Here is a 16281-nt window from a genome sequence, read left to right as displayed (position 1 = left end):
GTATACTAGTGGCTTCAAACACCATTGATGTAGAGTTATACGAAGGGTGAGAAATTCTTGGCAACTCTAAGACTTGTGGATTTCAACTCCCGGAATTCCCCAACCAGCCATTAAGACTTTAACAGACTTTAAGCCAAGACTTAAAAGGGTAAAGTTGGATATCCCTGATCTATGGTTTAATTTTCTTCCAATTATGTATTTTTATTCTTGCTTGGCTGTATTTTTAACTGCTGCTCACCGTCCTGTGAAGAGATGGGCGGCCATATTGCTTGAATAAAATAAATAAAACCATGCCTCAGTGAGTGATCTTACTTACTCTCGGCTCCCAGCAGGAACGAGTAAAAGCTGAGGAAGTTGGTGCTCAGATAGAGCCAGCCTTGGCAGGGCACCCGGCCCCTCCAATAGCTACATGAGTAGTAAGTCACGAGTTTCTCCTGTTCGGCCAACCCAAAACACTTCTCAAACTTCAGATGGGCTTCACGGAACTTCTCTGGATCTTCTTCTCTTACTAAAGACCCTTTACTCTCCTCAGCAATTAAGCCCTGAAAAACAAAAAGGAGACAAGAGGCTAATAAACATGAGCCCATCGTTTCCAAAAGTAATCTAACTAGTGTGGGAATTAAAGTCCATTTGCCAAAATTCAATCGCCATCATGGTCTCCATTATGAAGCTACATGGAAGTAGGAATGTTGGAAATGTGCTAAAAAAAAACCAGGCACATACTACTACCTGTGGTGGTCATGCCCCAAAGCAAGAAGGTTTTGGGTGAAAATACATACGTGGTTAAAAAAAAAATTAAGGTATCATATAGATTTTAAGCCGGAACTATTTTTGTTAGGCATAATACCAGAGAAAAAAAATATGACGAAGAGAATATATATTTGATATGGCCAGTTTTAACGACGGAAAGAATTGTATTTGTGCAACAATGGAAAAGGGGGAAAACACCCGTGGAAGAAGATATAATTAGGAAAATATTGGACTGTGCAGAAATAGACAGATTAACACTGAAGATAAAAGAAAAAGACATAAGATTATTTTCAAACTTGGGACTTGTTTTATCAATGGTTGGGCAACAGAAGTAGAAATTAGGAGATTGGGATGTAAATGAATTGACCCAGCTAGTACACTGTTCGTTAAGCACATATTGTATGAACCCCCCCGCCCCCCCAATAAATCTATCTATATATATATATAAACGCGAAATGCCACTCATGCATCATCACAAAATTTCCAGAACTGTAAAGCCTACAAACTTGAAATTTGGCACGTATGTTCCTCTTGGCTTCTAGGTGCTCACTAAGAAAGAATTTTTTGAAATGACCATCAGAGCAGTTGAGCTAAAAAAAATGAAACTGAATAAAGCAATCCTGTTTTAGGAGAATAAAACAATCTTGTTTTAGGAGATTTAGACTGACGCCTGTGGAGATGCTCCATCACTCAGTTCAGGATCGTCCCAAAGACTGTTTTTTCCACAAGGCAACTGGACTTCCTTGATTTTTTTATCTCCCTGGAAAATGTTTTGTTTCTCATCCAAGAAGCTTCTTTGATTCTTAGGGAGTGAACACAAACGGAAGAAGCTTCTTGGATGAGAAGTGAAATGTTTTCAAAGGAAAAACACCCCCGCGAAGCCCAGTTGCCTTCTGGAAAAAAAAGCAGCTTTGGGATTTAAATGGATGCTAGATCGGATGTGCCAAAATGGCACAGCAAACTGCATCATCAGGGATTTAAACTGTTTATCTACCACTTACTCCCTCTTTCTCATTTTAATATTTTATTAGTTGATAGAATAAAATACAAAAAGACAAGGAATAATGGATGGAAACTGATCAGGGAGAGATTCAACCTGGAAATAAGGAGAAATTTTCTGACAGTGACAACAATCAACCGATGGAATAGAAGTTGCCTTTGGAAGTTGTGGGAGCTTCATCCCTGGAGGCTTGAGGAAAGCCCCTGCAGGCTTTGCAGGCCAAATAATAGGCCCGCTTCGTCATTTCCGGTATTACAGAAAGTAATGAAACGGGCCTAATTATTCGGCCTGCAAAGCCTGCAAAGGCTTTTTTCAAGCCTCTGGGAGGCTGAAAAAAGCCTCAAACCAGCTGAAAATCAGCTGTGAGGCGCGCACATGCGCAGTGAGGTAAATTTGCCTGCAGCTCACGTGCCGGCACAAATGGCTCTGCGTGCCTGGTTCACCATCAAAGGTGTAGGGTCTCCTGCTTGGGCAGGGGGTTGGACTAGATGACCTATAAGGTCCCTTCTGGCTCTGTTAATCTGTTAAAATCTCATCCTGAAGTGCCCCATGATGTGCTTTTACGTACTTGAATTTTCCCATGCACAAAGCTTACGATGTCCTCATTGGAGTCGAAGACGGAAAGAGTATCCATCACATTACGCTCCAACCATTCCCAGTGTTCTGTTATCTCTTCTCGGCTGGTTCCTGAGTGACAAAAAAAAAGCTGTACTTCAATTAAAGATATTTGACCCTCATTTCTGTTGTCGTGGTGGGGAAACAGGAAGGAGGGCGGAATAAGTTTGCCACCTTTGAGTTATTTGCAAAAAACGATAAAATGGAGATGTCAACACAGGTAGCTCTTGACATACGACCACAATCGGGCCCCAAATTCATGTTGCTAAGTTAGACCTTTTGCTAAGGCAGTTTTGCCTCATTTCTTGCCATGCCTGTTAAGTGAACCACTGCAAGTGTTAATTCACAAGTGTGAGAAATGGTCACAAGTCCCTTTTTTGGGAGGGGAGGTTTGTCACTAAACGAAATGTTGTACGTTGAGGACTGCATGTAAATAAATCAGAAAACAAAAAAAAAGAATTTCTTTTTTTTTAAATCAAGTTTTTCATTTATTTATATATGAATACTTTGAAGTCAGTGTATTGTCCAGGCATTTCATTTTACCAAAGAAGAAAGTGACAGATATACTGATAGTAATGTGTGTGTGTGTGTGTGTGTGTGTGTGTGTGTGTGTGAAATACCACTTACACATCATCACAAAATCTCCAGAACCACAAAGCCTACAAACTTGACATTTGGCACGTATGTTCCTCTTGGCTTCTAGGTGCTCACTAAGAAAGGATTTTTGAAATGGCCATCAGAGCATTAATATTTCCTATATTATTATTATTAACACGCTCTTATGCTAAGGAGTTCTACTCCTCCTCCTCACCTAAAAAGAAATCTGTTCCAAAGGCAAAACACCAGCAGAGGAGTTTCAGTTTTACCTTCAGAGCGCAAAGCAGCTTTAGTACAGAACAGTTGAACTAAGCCACGCCCAGGCTCCTTGCTGTCTCCTTCTTGCTCACGCAGCAAATAACTGTTTCAGTTTCCAAACAGCCCTCAACTCTTTCACACACTGACAGGAAGCTAGCCAGACAAATGCCGATGGATGCTGGTAGGCAGAGGCAGATTCCCCCGCCTTTATTTTCCTCTCCAAAAACTAAGCCCGACCACATAGTTTTGTAACGAAGCACAGGTATCGAGCTAATAATACACATAACAACTATGACGATATTTATATTAGTTTATTTATAATCATATTAATCATACTAGCGTACTTATAATTGTAAACAGCATTCATATTTTACTTACTACGTAACAATGGTCTTTCTTCATCTAATTTCTACCTCTTATCTCTAACCGTCAATAAAAACCCAGTCCACGTTGAATAGTACTCTATCTCCTTTATCTATTATTTTCAGTGTCAATCTATCCATCTCTGCCCAGTCTAATATTCTCCAAATTATGTTTTCATCCGATGGGACGTTCTCATTTTTTCCAATAGTGCGCAAATGCAATTCCCGCTGCTCTCAATACGTGTAACATTTAAGTACAGAGTCCCCTTCATCATAACTTTCTGGCATTACACCTAACGAAAGTATTTTTGTTAAAAAGAAAAGAAAAGAAAAAGAAATAATTTCTTGTACTTACCGCACGCAATAGACCAGTAAATCTGGGAATCCGGAGTCTGGTGCAAGATACGGAAAGGGGCCACTTTCGATGTGGAATCCAGGACGGCGTCCAACGTCCCAACCAGGAGACCTGCCAGATTAAGGACAAAGTTCAGGGACCCCTTCTCAAGGACAGCGTCCCCCCCACCCCATGGGAAGAGACACGAGGGACTCCATGACCCGGAAGGACAAGCGGCGAAGGAATCAGGGATGGGGTTCTGACCTAGAATTCCTTAGAAAGCATAAAAGGCAATCTTCCTTCCGGCAAAACTTCTTTTTATTCCCACGGCTGTGAATTACGTTCATTCCCAGCCCGCCAGGCTTCACAAATAGCCTGTCAACTCATAAAATATTTCCATGGTCTTTTTCAGAGTTGCGAACAGAAAGGGAAGGGGTTTTGAAAGAGCAGTGCGGCAGCTTGGAAACCAAAAGTGCATTCCATAAATAGTTTTTTGAAGATAGTAACTAGGTGACTGAAGTACCGGAGACGAACACAGGGGACCCCCCTCCACCCCCACCACTGAAAAGGAGGGGAAAGCTGGAAAAATTTGGATTTTTGTTCCCCTTGCAATCTTGTCCCACCTTGGAACTTACAGCTGGTCCCTCAAACTTACGACAACGGAGGCCGCAAAAGGTCCATGGTTAAGTGAGACATTGGTGAAGTTTATTGCTTACTAGCAGGAACTGGGAGAGGGATCTTGGAGTCTTAGTGGACAACCAACTAAATAGGAGCCAGCCGTGTGCAGCAGCCGCCAAAAAAGCCAATGCAATCCTAAATTGCTTCAACAGAGGGATACAATCAAGATCAAGGGAGGTGGTAATACACTCTATAAAGCCTTAGTAAGACAACACCTAGAGTACTGCATCCAGTTTTGGTCACCACACTATAAAAAAGATGCTGAGACTCTAGAAAGAGTGCAGAGAAGAGCAACCAGGATGATGAGAGGACTGGAGGCTAAAACATACAACGAACAGTTGCAGGAACTGGGCCTGGCTAGTCTAGGGAAGAGAAGGACCAGGGGAGACAGGAGAGCACCTTCCAATATTTGAGGGGCTGCCACAGAGGAGGGTGGTGGTGGTCAAGCTATTCTCCAAAGCACTTGAAGGCCAGACAAGGAACAACAGATGGAAACTGAACAAGGAGAGATTTAACCTGGAAATAAGGAGAAACTTTCTGACAGTGAGAACAATCAACCAGTGGAACAGCTTTGCCCTTGGAAGTTGTGGGAGCTTCATCACTTGAGAATTTCAAGAAGACATTGGACTGCCATTTGTCATAAATGGTGTAGGGTCTCCCGCTTGGGCGGGGGGTTGGACTAGATGACCTACAAGGTCCCTTCCAACTCTGATTATCTGTTATCTGTTAAGTGTGTTTCGCCTTGTTTTACGACTTTTCTTGCCACCTTGTTTGTCAAGGCTTGTTAAGAGAATGTGGCTTTCCCCATGGGATTTGGCTGGTCAGAAAGGGATTGCTAAGAAAAAAAAATCAGTTTTTTTTTTAAAAAATATAAGAAACAGATAAGATTTGGTGAGTTTCTAACTATTCATATCCAGGTCCCATCCCTTCCGTCATTTATTTCTGCATCACAAAACAATTTGTTGACTTAAGCTTAACGGTTCATTGGGCGTTTGCAAAGTCAAATGGAAGATGACAGAACCGGTCTTGTAAAAAGGCTTTGCAAATACACACCCAGGAGGAGGGAGTGAATCAGTGGTTAAGAAAAGCAAATAGCAATTTTTTTAAAAAGTCTTTGGAAATTTTGGAGCCAGGCAGATACTGGCTTAGTTCAAAGAACCGATGCACATCACGCTAAAAACCTAATAAAGAAATGAATATCGTTTTCTCTGGCACATGCCTAAAATTCGCAGGGAGAATAGATCTGTGGCAAAACCAAATTAAACTATACAGGTGGTCCTCAATTTAACAACTCTCTTAGTGACCATATAATACAGTAGTATTGAAATTACAATACTTTCTGAGACCATAATTAAGCACGCACTTAGTCCAAACAACTCTTTTTATTTCAATGCTGGGAATTATGTGCATTCCCAGCCTGTAATGAGTCCCAAACAGTTCCTCGAGATAAGCACCCACCCTTCTCTCCTTTGAATGGCTGCCAACAACTAAAGTGCCAAATTAACTGGAAAAAAAACGACCAAGGTACAAAGTCCACATAGAGCTTCAAGGTTTAATCCGAACAGAGTGAACAAAGTTGCTTCCTGCAAAGGCTCCTGTCCCTTTGCTGCTTCTTTATGTCTTATGGGAGGGCCAATCACCTCCAAGCCTTACTCCTGAGTTGCCCCTTTTGTCTTAACTGTTCTTGCCTTCGGGCAGCTCTGTGCATGTGCGCACTGGGAACAGGCTCCCCTTGTTCCTCTGCCTCGCTGCTGTCAGATTCTGGAGGCTCCAGAGTCTGCACATGGCCCTAGATGGCCCTGGCCCCATCTCTGCGTCAGACGCAGGGCCCTCGTCTGAGTCCTCCCCAGACTCACGGACTGGCCCATGTTCCTCCCTATTGTCTGACTCTGCTGCCATCTCTGCAGGCTGTTGGCGGACCACAACAAGTACGGGGAAAAAGTGACTTATAATTGTTTTCCACACTTATGACCACTGCACCATTCCCATGATCATGTGATCGAAACTCAAGACGCTGTGCAGCTGACTCGCATTTCTGACGGTTGCAGCGACACCCGATCCCCTTTTGTGACCTTCTGACAAGCAGAGTCAAGGGGCAAAGCCAGATTCACTTAACATCTGGGTTCCTGCAGCGATTCACTTAACAACTGAGGCCAGCCAGGTCGTAAAACGAGGCGAACCTACGGCACGCACCCCCAAAGTGCCATGCAGAGCCACCGGCCCAACAGCTGATTGTCAGGTATCTGGCACACATGCACGGGGGAGGGTCTTGCATGCATGCACAGGTGGAGGAGGGTGCACACATTGCCTTCTGGGTGTTGGCGCACAAGTGAGCGCATGCAAGCATGCACACAATTTTCAGCACGGGAGATGAAAAAGATTAGCCATCACTGGTCTAGGGTCTCCTGCTTGGACGGGGGTGGGGGGTGGGGAGGTTGGACTAGATCAGGGGTTGCCAACCTTTTGGACCCCAGGAACCACCAAACTCATAATTTTAAATCCCGGGGACCACTAACTGGTTCTGTGGGCGTGGCCTAATTTGTGGGTGTGGCTTGGTGGCCATGTGACTGGCTGGGCATGGCTTGTATGTAAATATTATAAATATTTATATCAATATTGATTTTTTTTTTTGATTAAAAAAGATCAACTTTTACCCAAAATCAGGCAAAGCAGGCAGGCAGTTTGAGTTGCTCACAGGATCACAGATTCATTCAGAGATCTATCTATCTGCCATTGGCTACCTCAGTCTGTCACATAAAATTTGCTTGCAAGCAAACTCACAAAATTAACTCACAACACACCATGTATGTAAATATTGAATTTTTTTTTTTTTTTTTATTAAAAAGCAACTTTTATCCAAGATCAGGCAAAGCAGGCAGGCAGATTGAGTTGCTCACAGAATCATTCAGTCATCTATCAATCTGCCATCGGCTAGCTGAGTCTCTTAAATTGGATTGCCGTGAGTCTGCGCTGAATAACAGAACCTTCAGTCCTAAGGGAGGTTCGGCTGTGCTTAAAAGCAGAGCCGAAGATCTAAAGACTAGCCAGAAAGCAAGAAATCCAACCATGTCCTGCTTCCTAGCTAATCTAAATCTCCCGGCAACAGCAGAACAGATGATGGTCAGAAAAAGGAAAAATAGCAACTTAACAGACATGTTTGCTGGGTAAGGAGTGAGTGGATGGGGAGGGTTTCCGCAGGCCATGTGGGCGGCACAGCCTGGATTAATTGCTTTTGGGGGGCTGCTCTGGGCGTGAGATTTCTCTGTGGCCCACCAAAATTTTCTCACGGCCCACCGGTTGGCGACCGCTGGCCTAGATGACCTCGAAGGTCCCTTCCAACTCGGTCATCTGTTAAATTTACAGGGTGGATGTTGGGTAGGGAAATAAACGGAAGCATTATATATACATAGCCTGGAGCTTATACAAATAAAATCCGGCTATATGTCTAATGGTAAATAAATTATGATCCGGGGGAGGAAAGGATATGAAAGTCCTCGGAGAATAAATATCTAACGTCACGTTTCGACTGTAAATATCAATTTAGTCACAGGGGTTTATCGCTGTCTCCTCCTGCAATATTAAAAACGATACTTCAGCTTGGGAAACGCAAGTTACCGAAAAGTAAAACGGATAAAAACTGAGTCTAAAGATTCTTATTTTGCCCCAGATTAACAGAATTGTTTTCTTGTCTCCTCTTCCAGATACTTTTCAAAGGAAAACGGAACATAGGAAGGACGAGATGAAATATATGTCATAAAAAAAAAGCCAACATGAATACCTTTGCATCTTGCAGGACATGAATTATGGAAGAAGAGAGCCTGCAGGGAAATACGATCGCCGCTGACTTATCACTGGCTGGAGAGAGGTTTGTTAAATCTGCAGTATTAGTCATAAAGAAAAAAACCTGTGACTCAAAAGCAGCAACCTTAGCTAAATTGGTTTTCCCTCCTCCTTTGGCGAAGTGTCCTCTGGAACGAACAGCAAACGGTTAGGAACCTGGCTTTGGAAGAGCCAAGGCCATTCATATTTCAAAGGTCGGGGAAGGTGTGTTTACTTTGCAAAACCTCCAAAACAGTGGCAGGAAAGGAAAAACCAAGAACGTATGTGAGGCATTAGAAAGCTTCTATTCCATCAAGCCAAATTCTGTCAGCTTTATCCGACTTTATGTAGAGATTCTCAGTCATTTAGGTCATGGTTGTTGTTGTTTTGTCAGGAAGTAACTGAACTTGTTTTTTTTTTTTTTCTTTTGAAGAGGTTTCACTTCTCTTCCAAGAAGCTTCTTCAGCTCTGACTGTTCTCTCTACCATCCTGTCAGAGCTGAAGAAACTTTCTTGGAGGAGAAGCCCTCTTCAAAAAAAAAACAAGGAAGTCCTGAAAAAAGAAAAAGCACCTTCGGGACAACCTGGATGACAGGGAATCTCTACAGACTTTCAGCTTTGCAGTTTGGGATGGACAGCCTTGGAACGGTGTGGGAGTAGGAATGGATTCTGAGAACAAGTCGGAGACTAGATGAACCATTCGCACCACTCAGGTGACTCTGAGGACACAGGCAAACCTCCAAGTGGCCTCAGCGACCCTCTAAAAGGATGCAAATGACCAGGTCTGTCTGCAAGGAATATAAATCCTTCCATTCCCCAACCATCTGGCTAGAGCTAAAGAAGCTTCTTGGAGGAGAAGCGAAACGTCTTCAAAAGAAAAAAGCCAGAAAGTCCAATTGCCTCCTGAAAAAAAAAAAAGCACCTTTGGGACTTTATCTGACTTATGAGAAGCAATTGGTCAATTCTGCATCTTGCTCAGGCTTGCAAAATATACCTTGCTTTAGTAGCCTGCTGAGAGAGGGAGAGAGAGATGGTCAAGGCTTCAAAGACGAAAGGAGATTGTTGGATCTCCGCCTGCTTCGTGGTGAGCCACCCAAGTAGCTTTCCTCACCAGTCAACTCGAGAGCTTCTCCATTGGTTTTCTTCTTCCTCAAGGACTTGGTCTATTTCTCTGACTCCTGTGAATTTTTTTTCCCTGGTGATCTTGCATTCAACCAAGCCTGCTTAACTTCTTGAGATGGTGGCGTGTGGTTGGGAAGGACCTGTCCGTCGGAAGAGATGGGAGATTCCTTGGTTTTCCCTCTTCTGATGTTGACATATTACCTAGGGCATCAAGCAAGGAAGCATCCTTTCACAGAACACCTGGGAATGGTGGCTTCCAAAATACCGCAGAACGAGAAATGGAGGCGAAATGTGGATGTCATTGACCTTTAAGCAAACGTAACCCGTTCTTCACTGAAGGACTCTGTAGATAGAGACTTCCGTTTCTGTCCTGTTCAGAACTGCAGCAATTTTTGGAGTCCTGTAACCACTGGGCAACATCTGGCAACCTTGGCTGAACTTGGATTGGATTTCGTGAATGGGAAATACACCTGCAGGCTGTAGGCTAGAAGTTCAACTGGGAAATGGAAGAACCCTCAGAAGGAGCTAAGAGGAAACAAACTATTTATGTGTGGCCACCTTGAAAACTACAAACCATGAAATTACCAGGAGCTGAACTGAATTTGTGGAATTTTTTATTATTATTATTTTTTTAGAAGGAACAGCAAGGTTGGAAGACTGTGTACCTCTTCTTGATGCGTTCTACTATGTTTGTATGCAATCCGGTTCATCCTTCTACATCACCTGCCAAGCAGGGCACAACACCTTCCTTCCTCCCCCTTTCCTTCCTTCCATCCATCCATCCCCCTCCTCCTCCCTCCCTCCCTCCATTTCCTTCCTCCCTCCCTCCCTCCCTCTCCCTGTCCATTTCCTTCCCTCCTTCCTTCCTCCGTCCATTTCCTTCCTCCCTCCCCCTCCTCCTCCCTCCCTCTGTCCATTTCCTTCCTTTCTTCCATCCATTCCTCCATCCATTTCCTTCCTTCCTTCCTTCCTTCCTTCCTTCCTTCCTTCCTTCCTTCCTTCCTTCCTTCTTCCCTCCATTTTCTTCCATCCTTCCTTCCATCTATTCATCCATCCCTTTTTACCCCTAATTTGCAAGCATCTCCAGAGCCTCCAGCTGGGATGTTTTCTTCCCAAAATTCAGTCCTCCCGCCCTGCCCTTAAAACCCTGTGGCCGCTTTCCAGGTAGACTGCCCCTTCCCCAAGTGAATTATTATCTTCCAAAAGTTTGGACCACCTGTCCCAAGTTCCCCCTTGCTGTCCCATGGGTCTAATCCAAGCCTCCCTGTTCAGGGCAAGTCTATCAGTAGCCAGAGAGGCCGGGAGGTTGGGGTGAGGCGGCTGTCCGAGGTTCCCTCCCCCATTGTGGCTGCTGTCAACAAGAGAGGCGCACGCTCGTTGGGGCGATGGGGAGAAGGAGAAGGATCGGCGCTGCAAGCTTGGAAATAAAAGCTTTTAAAACCAGAAATTAAATATATCAAAATACACGTACTAAACAGCGGCAAGAATAACCGACACACAAAGTTGGAAAGTAGCTAGCATCCCCGCAGATAGTATGGTAATCAAGAAAATAATGGGACTGTGCAGAAAGGGTCCAACTCACACTAGAATTGCAAGATAGAGAAGACATGGAATACTATATGGTGTGGGGAAAATGGGACAATCGGTTAGACCAAGGGTCAGCAACCTACAGCTCTGGAGCCGCATGTGGCTCTTTTATTATCCCTCTGCTATGGCTCCCTGTTGCAGGTCGGCTCCACAAGTGAGAGGGCAGGTAGAGGAAAAAGGATGCTGTGCTAGGAGACAACTCTATGGTGGGGGAACCGGACTTCCGGTCGGCTCCAGAAATTAATTGGGGGGGGCCTTCCGGTTAGGACCTTTGTGGCTCTTTGAGTGTTTAAGGTTGCCAGCCCCTGGGTTAGACTGTGGGAATAAAAAAACGATGTCAATATGTATACATTGATTTAAATGGAAAAGTGGATGTCCCATCACTGCGAAGATCGTATACGTGTTGTTTTTATATGTGTTGTTTTTTAAATGTGAAAAAGTTTAATAAAAATTCAAATTATTTTATGGACTCTTTTGGGGCAAGGAGAGAAGAGAATTTTCTGGATAATTTTGACCTAAAATCCCAGCAGATTCACCATCAGTTTGACTCTCTGACCAGCGTCTTGAATGGAGGGCTGTGGGGGGAACGGGACTTTTCCCAACTTTTTTGCCCTCCTGGGGTCGGGTGGGGAGGGGTCTCCAAGCCTTAAGCTGCCTCCACCTGGCTGAGCCACCTGCCCATCTACCCACCCATCCAACCTACCCACCTGTCCTTGTTAGGCAGTCACACTTTTTAGACTGATTTCTTTTAGCGGGTCCAGGAAAAGGACCCTCTTGCAAGGAGGGGAGGGTGGATTGGGGGCTTGAGAACAGATGCCAGCCCCCCCCCCCCCATCCCACTCCTTCTCAAGCTCAGCTGCTCCCTCTTGGCCTACCTGGCAGGGCTGTCAGGAGGTGGAGGGGAGGCAGCCCTCCAGCCGCCATGCGAGCTGAGGACCCCCCTCACCCTTCCAGCCCACCTGGCAGGGCAGGCAGAAGGATGACATGGGTGGGGGGAGAGGAGGGAAGAAGGACAATGCAAAGCCGGACCCTCGGCCTCTTGGCAGGAAGATACCATTGGGGAGGGGGGGGAGAGGGAAGGATAATGCAAAGCTAGACTCCCTGAGCTGAGGAAACTCCCCCGTCTTTTGGCCCACCTGGCAGAGCCAGCAGAAGGACACCACTGGGGAGGGGGAGAGAAAGGAGGGAGGAAGGACAATGCAAAGCCGGACCTCGTCCTCCTGCCCCACCTGGCAGGGCTGGCAGGAAGATTCCCAAGCTGGACCCCTGGAGCTGGGACCCCCTCACCCTCCCGGCCCACCTGGCATGACAGGGGAGGAGAGGGGGGAGGAAGGACAATGCAAAGCCGGACCCTCGTCCTCCTGCCCCACCTGGCAGGGACGGCAGGAGGATTCTGGGGACGGGGGGGAAGGAGGGGAGGGCAGTGGGGGAGGGACCCCCCGCTCCGAGCCAGCGGCGCGCGCTTACCGGCCAGCCCGCCCCCGCCGCCGCCCTCCTGGCCGTATCCGCGCCGCCGCTGCAGCACGAAGAAGCGGTTGCATCGCTCCTGCACCCAGAGCCGCAGCGCGCTCTTCAGCAGCACCTCCTCGGGCTTCAGCCACATCGCCGCCGCCGCCACCCGGGCCCGGGCTCAGCTGGACGGGGCGGGGCCCGGGCCCGGCGCCTCCTCGGACCGCCCCTCCCGCGGCGCCCGCCGGGAAAGGGAGTCCCGCCGCCGCCGCCGCTGCTTCCGGCGCCTCCCGAGCGGAGGGACGCACTACGAGCCCCGGCGTGCCCCGCGCGGGTGGTCGGGAGGGGCGGGGCCTGGGAGAAGATGGACAGGCGGGAGGAGGAGGAGGAGGCGCCTGGGAGTCTCAGCTGCTCGGAGGGGGCTTTGGGGAGGGGAGTTGGGGGTTGAGGGGGGGGGAAAGCTTCATCTCCCAGAATCCCCCAGCATGCATGGGGTTTTAAAGGAGAGAGGGGTGGGCTTCGATTCCCAAAAGTCAGCTAGCATGCATACAGCTTTAAAGGTGGGGGGACTTCATCTCCCAGAATCCCCAGCATTCATGCCCTTTGAAAGGGGTACGGGGGCTTCAGCTCCCAAAATTTAGCCAGCATATGGCTCTTTAAAGGGAGGGGGGCTTTAGCTCCCAGAATTCCCCACATGCATGCTCCTTTAAAGGTGGGAGGGGGGCTCTTCAATTCCCAGAATTCCCCAGCATGCATGGGCTTTTAAAGGTGGGAGGGGTGTCTTCAATTCCCAGAATTCCCTAGCCAGCATGCCCTTTGAAAGAGGGTGGGTTTCACCTCCCCAAAGTCAGCCATCATGCCTCTTTAGAAGAGGAGGGGGTTTCAATTCCCAGAATTCCCCAGCATGCATGGGGTTTTTAAAGGGGGGGGGAGGGAACTTCATCTCCCCAAATTCCCCAGCATGCATGCCCTTTAAAGGTGGGAGGGGGGGCTTCAACTCTCAAAATTTAGCCAGCATAACTCTTTAGAGGAGGGGCCCCCCCACTCCAAATCCCAGAATTCCCCAGCATGCATGCTCCACTTTTAAAACAGGTGGCCTTCGGTTCCCCAAAATCAACCCGCATGCATGGGGCTTTAAAGGTGGGAGGGGGGTCTTCAATATGAATTTGAATTTGTGTCTGTACGAAGAGATGTAACCCGGGATTAAGCTGCTTTCAAAAAAGATGTTTTATGTTTTGTTTATGTTTGTTTTTAAAAATCAATAATTTTTTATATAAAAAAATAAAGGGGGAGAGGGGGTCTTCAATTCCCAGAATTCCCCAGCGTGCATGGGGTTTTAAAGGGGGAGGGGGGGCTTTAGTTCCCAGAATTTCCCAGCATGCATGCATCTTTGAAGGTGGGAGGGGGTCTTCAATTCCCACAATTCCCCAACCAGCTCCCCAAAGTCAACCATCATGCCTCTTTAGAAGAGATTGGAGGGGGGGCTTTCAATTTCTTGCTGCGCGTCTTCAATTCGTGCATCAATTCGTGCGTCTTCAATTCGTGCATTGCAACGTCAATGAACCAAACCTTTTTCTTTTCAACTATTGTTATGTCAGGCGTGTTGTGGGCCAAGTGCCTGTCAGTCTGAATTCTGAAGTCCCACAAGAACTTGACTTTTTCACTCTCCAGAACCTTCTGATGTTCCCAGTAGCTGTTACTATACCGAAATCCAAACTTTTTGGCAGCTTCCAGTGAGTGATTTTAGCAACTCGGTTATGGCGTTCTAGGTAGTCAGTTTGTGAAATAATAATTATTGTTGTTATCATCGTCATCATTAAAAAAAAAAGGAGAACATCCTAAACAGGCGTAGTAGAGCTTTATTTACATTTTGTATTCAAAGTAATTCAGTAGAAATCAAGTATTTACAACTTCATTGAACACTATGCAAAAAAGGGGAGAAAAAGGCGTACTGATTTTTCCTATTGGAATCAAGGTGGAAAAAAAAAGTTTCAAAACCGATTATCGCTGCTCCTCAAGTCCACTTGGTCTAGACTTGCAATCAGAGAACGGAAACACAGAACGTGAGATAAAGTGCATTATTAAATATATAGTAATTCACTTTGGTGGGTGAGGTTTTTGAGCCCTAGGCAAAGGCACCCTTGTGTTCCCCTTATTCCCTTCTTACACGTTAGAAAAAATAATTTTAAAAGTTCACCCATTCATCGATTTCCAGTTTAGCCATGTCCACGCGCTGCCTATTCTGAATATTTACAGTACTCTTTGGGTATCTTTACTTAGCTGTTTTCTTTGGAGTAGCAGCAACAACAACAAAATAATCCCTTCGAGCAAGGCCTAGTTAAGCCTCTTGACAAAGTTAAGAGCAGCACTAACTAAAAATTGGACCATTCATTGGGCCTGTGTGACAGCTTGTTAAGATTGCAACAACAACAACAAACAAAAATCACAGGGCAAATTTTATGCAGCTTTCCGCCATCACCACCCCAATACAAAATAAGTTGCATTCTGTTCCCTGGAACATTTTTACAATGCCCAGAGTGTTAAAATTTGCTCTATAAATCAGCGAAGAAGGTGGGAAAGAAATATATCCCCAGTGTCTTTTTACCGGTCCAGATTGAAAGCTGAATTGCTTGGCAATTTTAACGACGCGGCAAGAGGGAATTTGCAACAGACCAAGAAAAGGGAAACCTCTCAATAAATTACATTAAAAGCCAAGTGGATTCAAAACCGGGGCTGAAAAGCAGCATGCAGGCTTGGCCCCGGTGGTTTCGACACCCGAAAGCTTTAAAAGAATTTTTAACAAAGCTAACTCGATTAATTTAAACTTAATTTGAAGATTGGTGTGTATGTGTGTATTTTTCCTGATGGGTTAATGCTTCTGTAGGATGAATGGCTGAAGTTCTACTGTAGGAAAAAGTGAGAATGCTCGGATGTCTTGTTCGCAGGATGTTTGATGCTTTTTCCTGGATGGAGCCAGAAGCAGAAGAATCAGTAATACTAAAAGGAAGACTAATTCAGGAAAGAAAGTGAATGAGCAAGGCCACTCCAGACACTTGCAATCTTAAAATTGTGTATTTTATCTCGGGGGGTGGGGGGCACGGGAGGGTGATCGAAGGGGGACGTTGCTGCTACGTCGGTCTGGGATGCTGGTTTGTCTTGAGAGATCTGCAGTCTTGCGCCAAACAGCACCTAGGATTTCACCGGCTGCTCTTGGGTTTCGTCCCCTTCGAAGCCCGGATTGTCAAGATGGGGAAGCGTGTCCACTTCGGGCATCTGCGAAGCGTTGACAAGATGGAGGTGGTCACCTTTGGAGAAAGGAGGGAGGAGAAAGAGGAGGAGGAGGAGATAGTTGGCTATCTGCTCACAGCCCGTCACATTTCTTGTACGAGCTACAGCAGGGGGGTCAAACTCAAGGCCTGGGGGCCTGGATCTGGCCCATGGGTTGCTTAGATCTGGCCAGCGGGGTCACCCTGGAAATAGCAGTGGACCGGCCCACGATGCCTCTGCCAGCGGAAACAGCTCGACAGCGCCCTCCCGAGCTCTGTTTTTGCTGGTGGAGGGTTGCAGGAGGCTGTCCTGGCAATAAACAGAGCTTGGGAGCCTGTTTTGGCTGGCAGAGCACTTGGGCTATCACAGGTGCCCCTGATACAAGTGATGTCATGCTGGCCACGCCCACCCTGACCACGCCCCCTCACCCCCAAGGTCCAACAC

The 16281-nt window shown here is 46.3% G+C and overlaps 2 protein-coding genes across 4 annotated transcripts in view; both read right to left on the bottom strand.

Moving 5' to 3' along the window:
- Positions 1 to 12753, bottom strand: part of TBC1D8B (TBC1 domain family member 8B) — a 33183-nt gene extending 20430 nt beyond the window's left edge. For both annotated transcript variants that reach the window (XM_087941150.1, XM_087941151.1), the window contains exons 1-4: positions 12589 to 12753; positions 3938 to 4048; positions 2319 to 2437; positions 317 to 542 (exon numbers count right to left, since the gene is read on the bottom strand). In XM_087941150.1, coding sequence (XP_087797276.1) covers positions 317 to 542; positions 2319 to 2437; positions 3938 to 4048; positions 12589 to 12724 — 592 coding nt within the window. In that variant the 5' untranslated portion in view covers positions 12725 to 12753. The remainder of the gene's footprint in view (positions 1 to 316; positions 543 to 2318; positions 2438 to 3937; positions 4049 to 12588) is intronic.
- A 1656-nt stretch (positions 12754 to 14409) lies between these two features.
- The window catches only part of RNF128 (ring finger protein 128), a 42334-nt gene continuing 40462 nt past the window's right edge, over positions 14410 to 16281 (bottom strand). For both annotated transcript variants that reach the window (XM_087941149.1, XM_026702877.2), the window contains exon 7: positions 14410 to 15875. In XM_087941149.1, coding sequence (XP_087797275.1) covers positions 15760 to 15875 — 116 coding nt within the window. In that variant the 3' untranslated portion in view covers positions 14410 to 15759. The remainder of the gene's footprint in view (positions 15876 to 16281) is intronic.

This window comes from Pseudonaja textilis, chromosome 12, assembly GCF_049901715.1.
Source record: "Pseudonaja textilis isolate UNSWEBS1 chromosome 12, rPseTex1.2, whole genome shotgun sequence".
Taxonomy (NCBI): Eukaryota; Metazoa; Chordata; class Lepidosauria; order Squamata; family Elapidae; genus Pseudonaja; species Pseudonaja textilis.
This window is presented reverse-complemented; position numbering and strand designations above follow the sequence as displayed.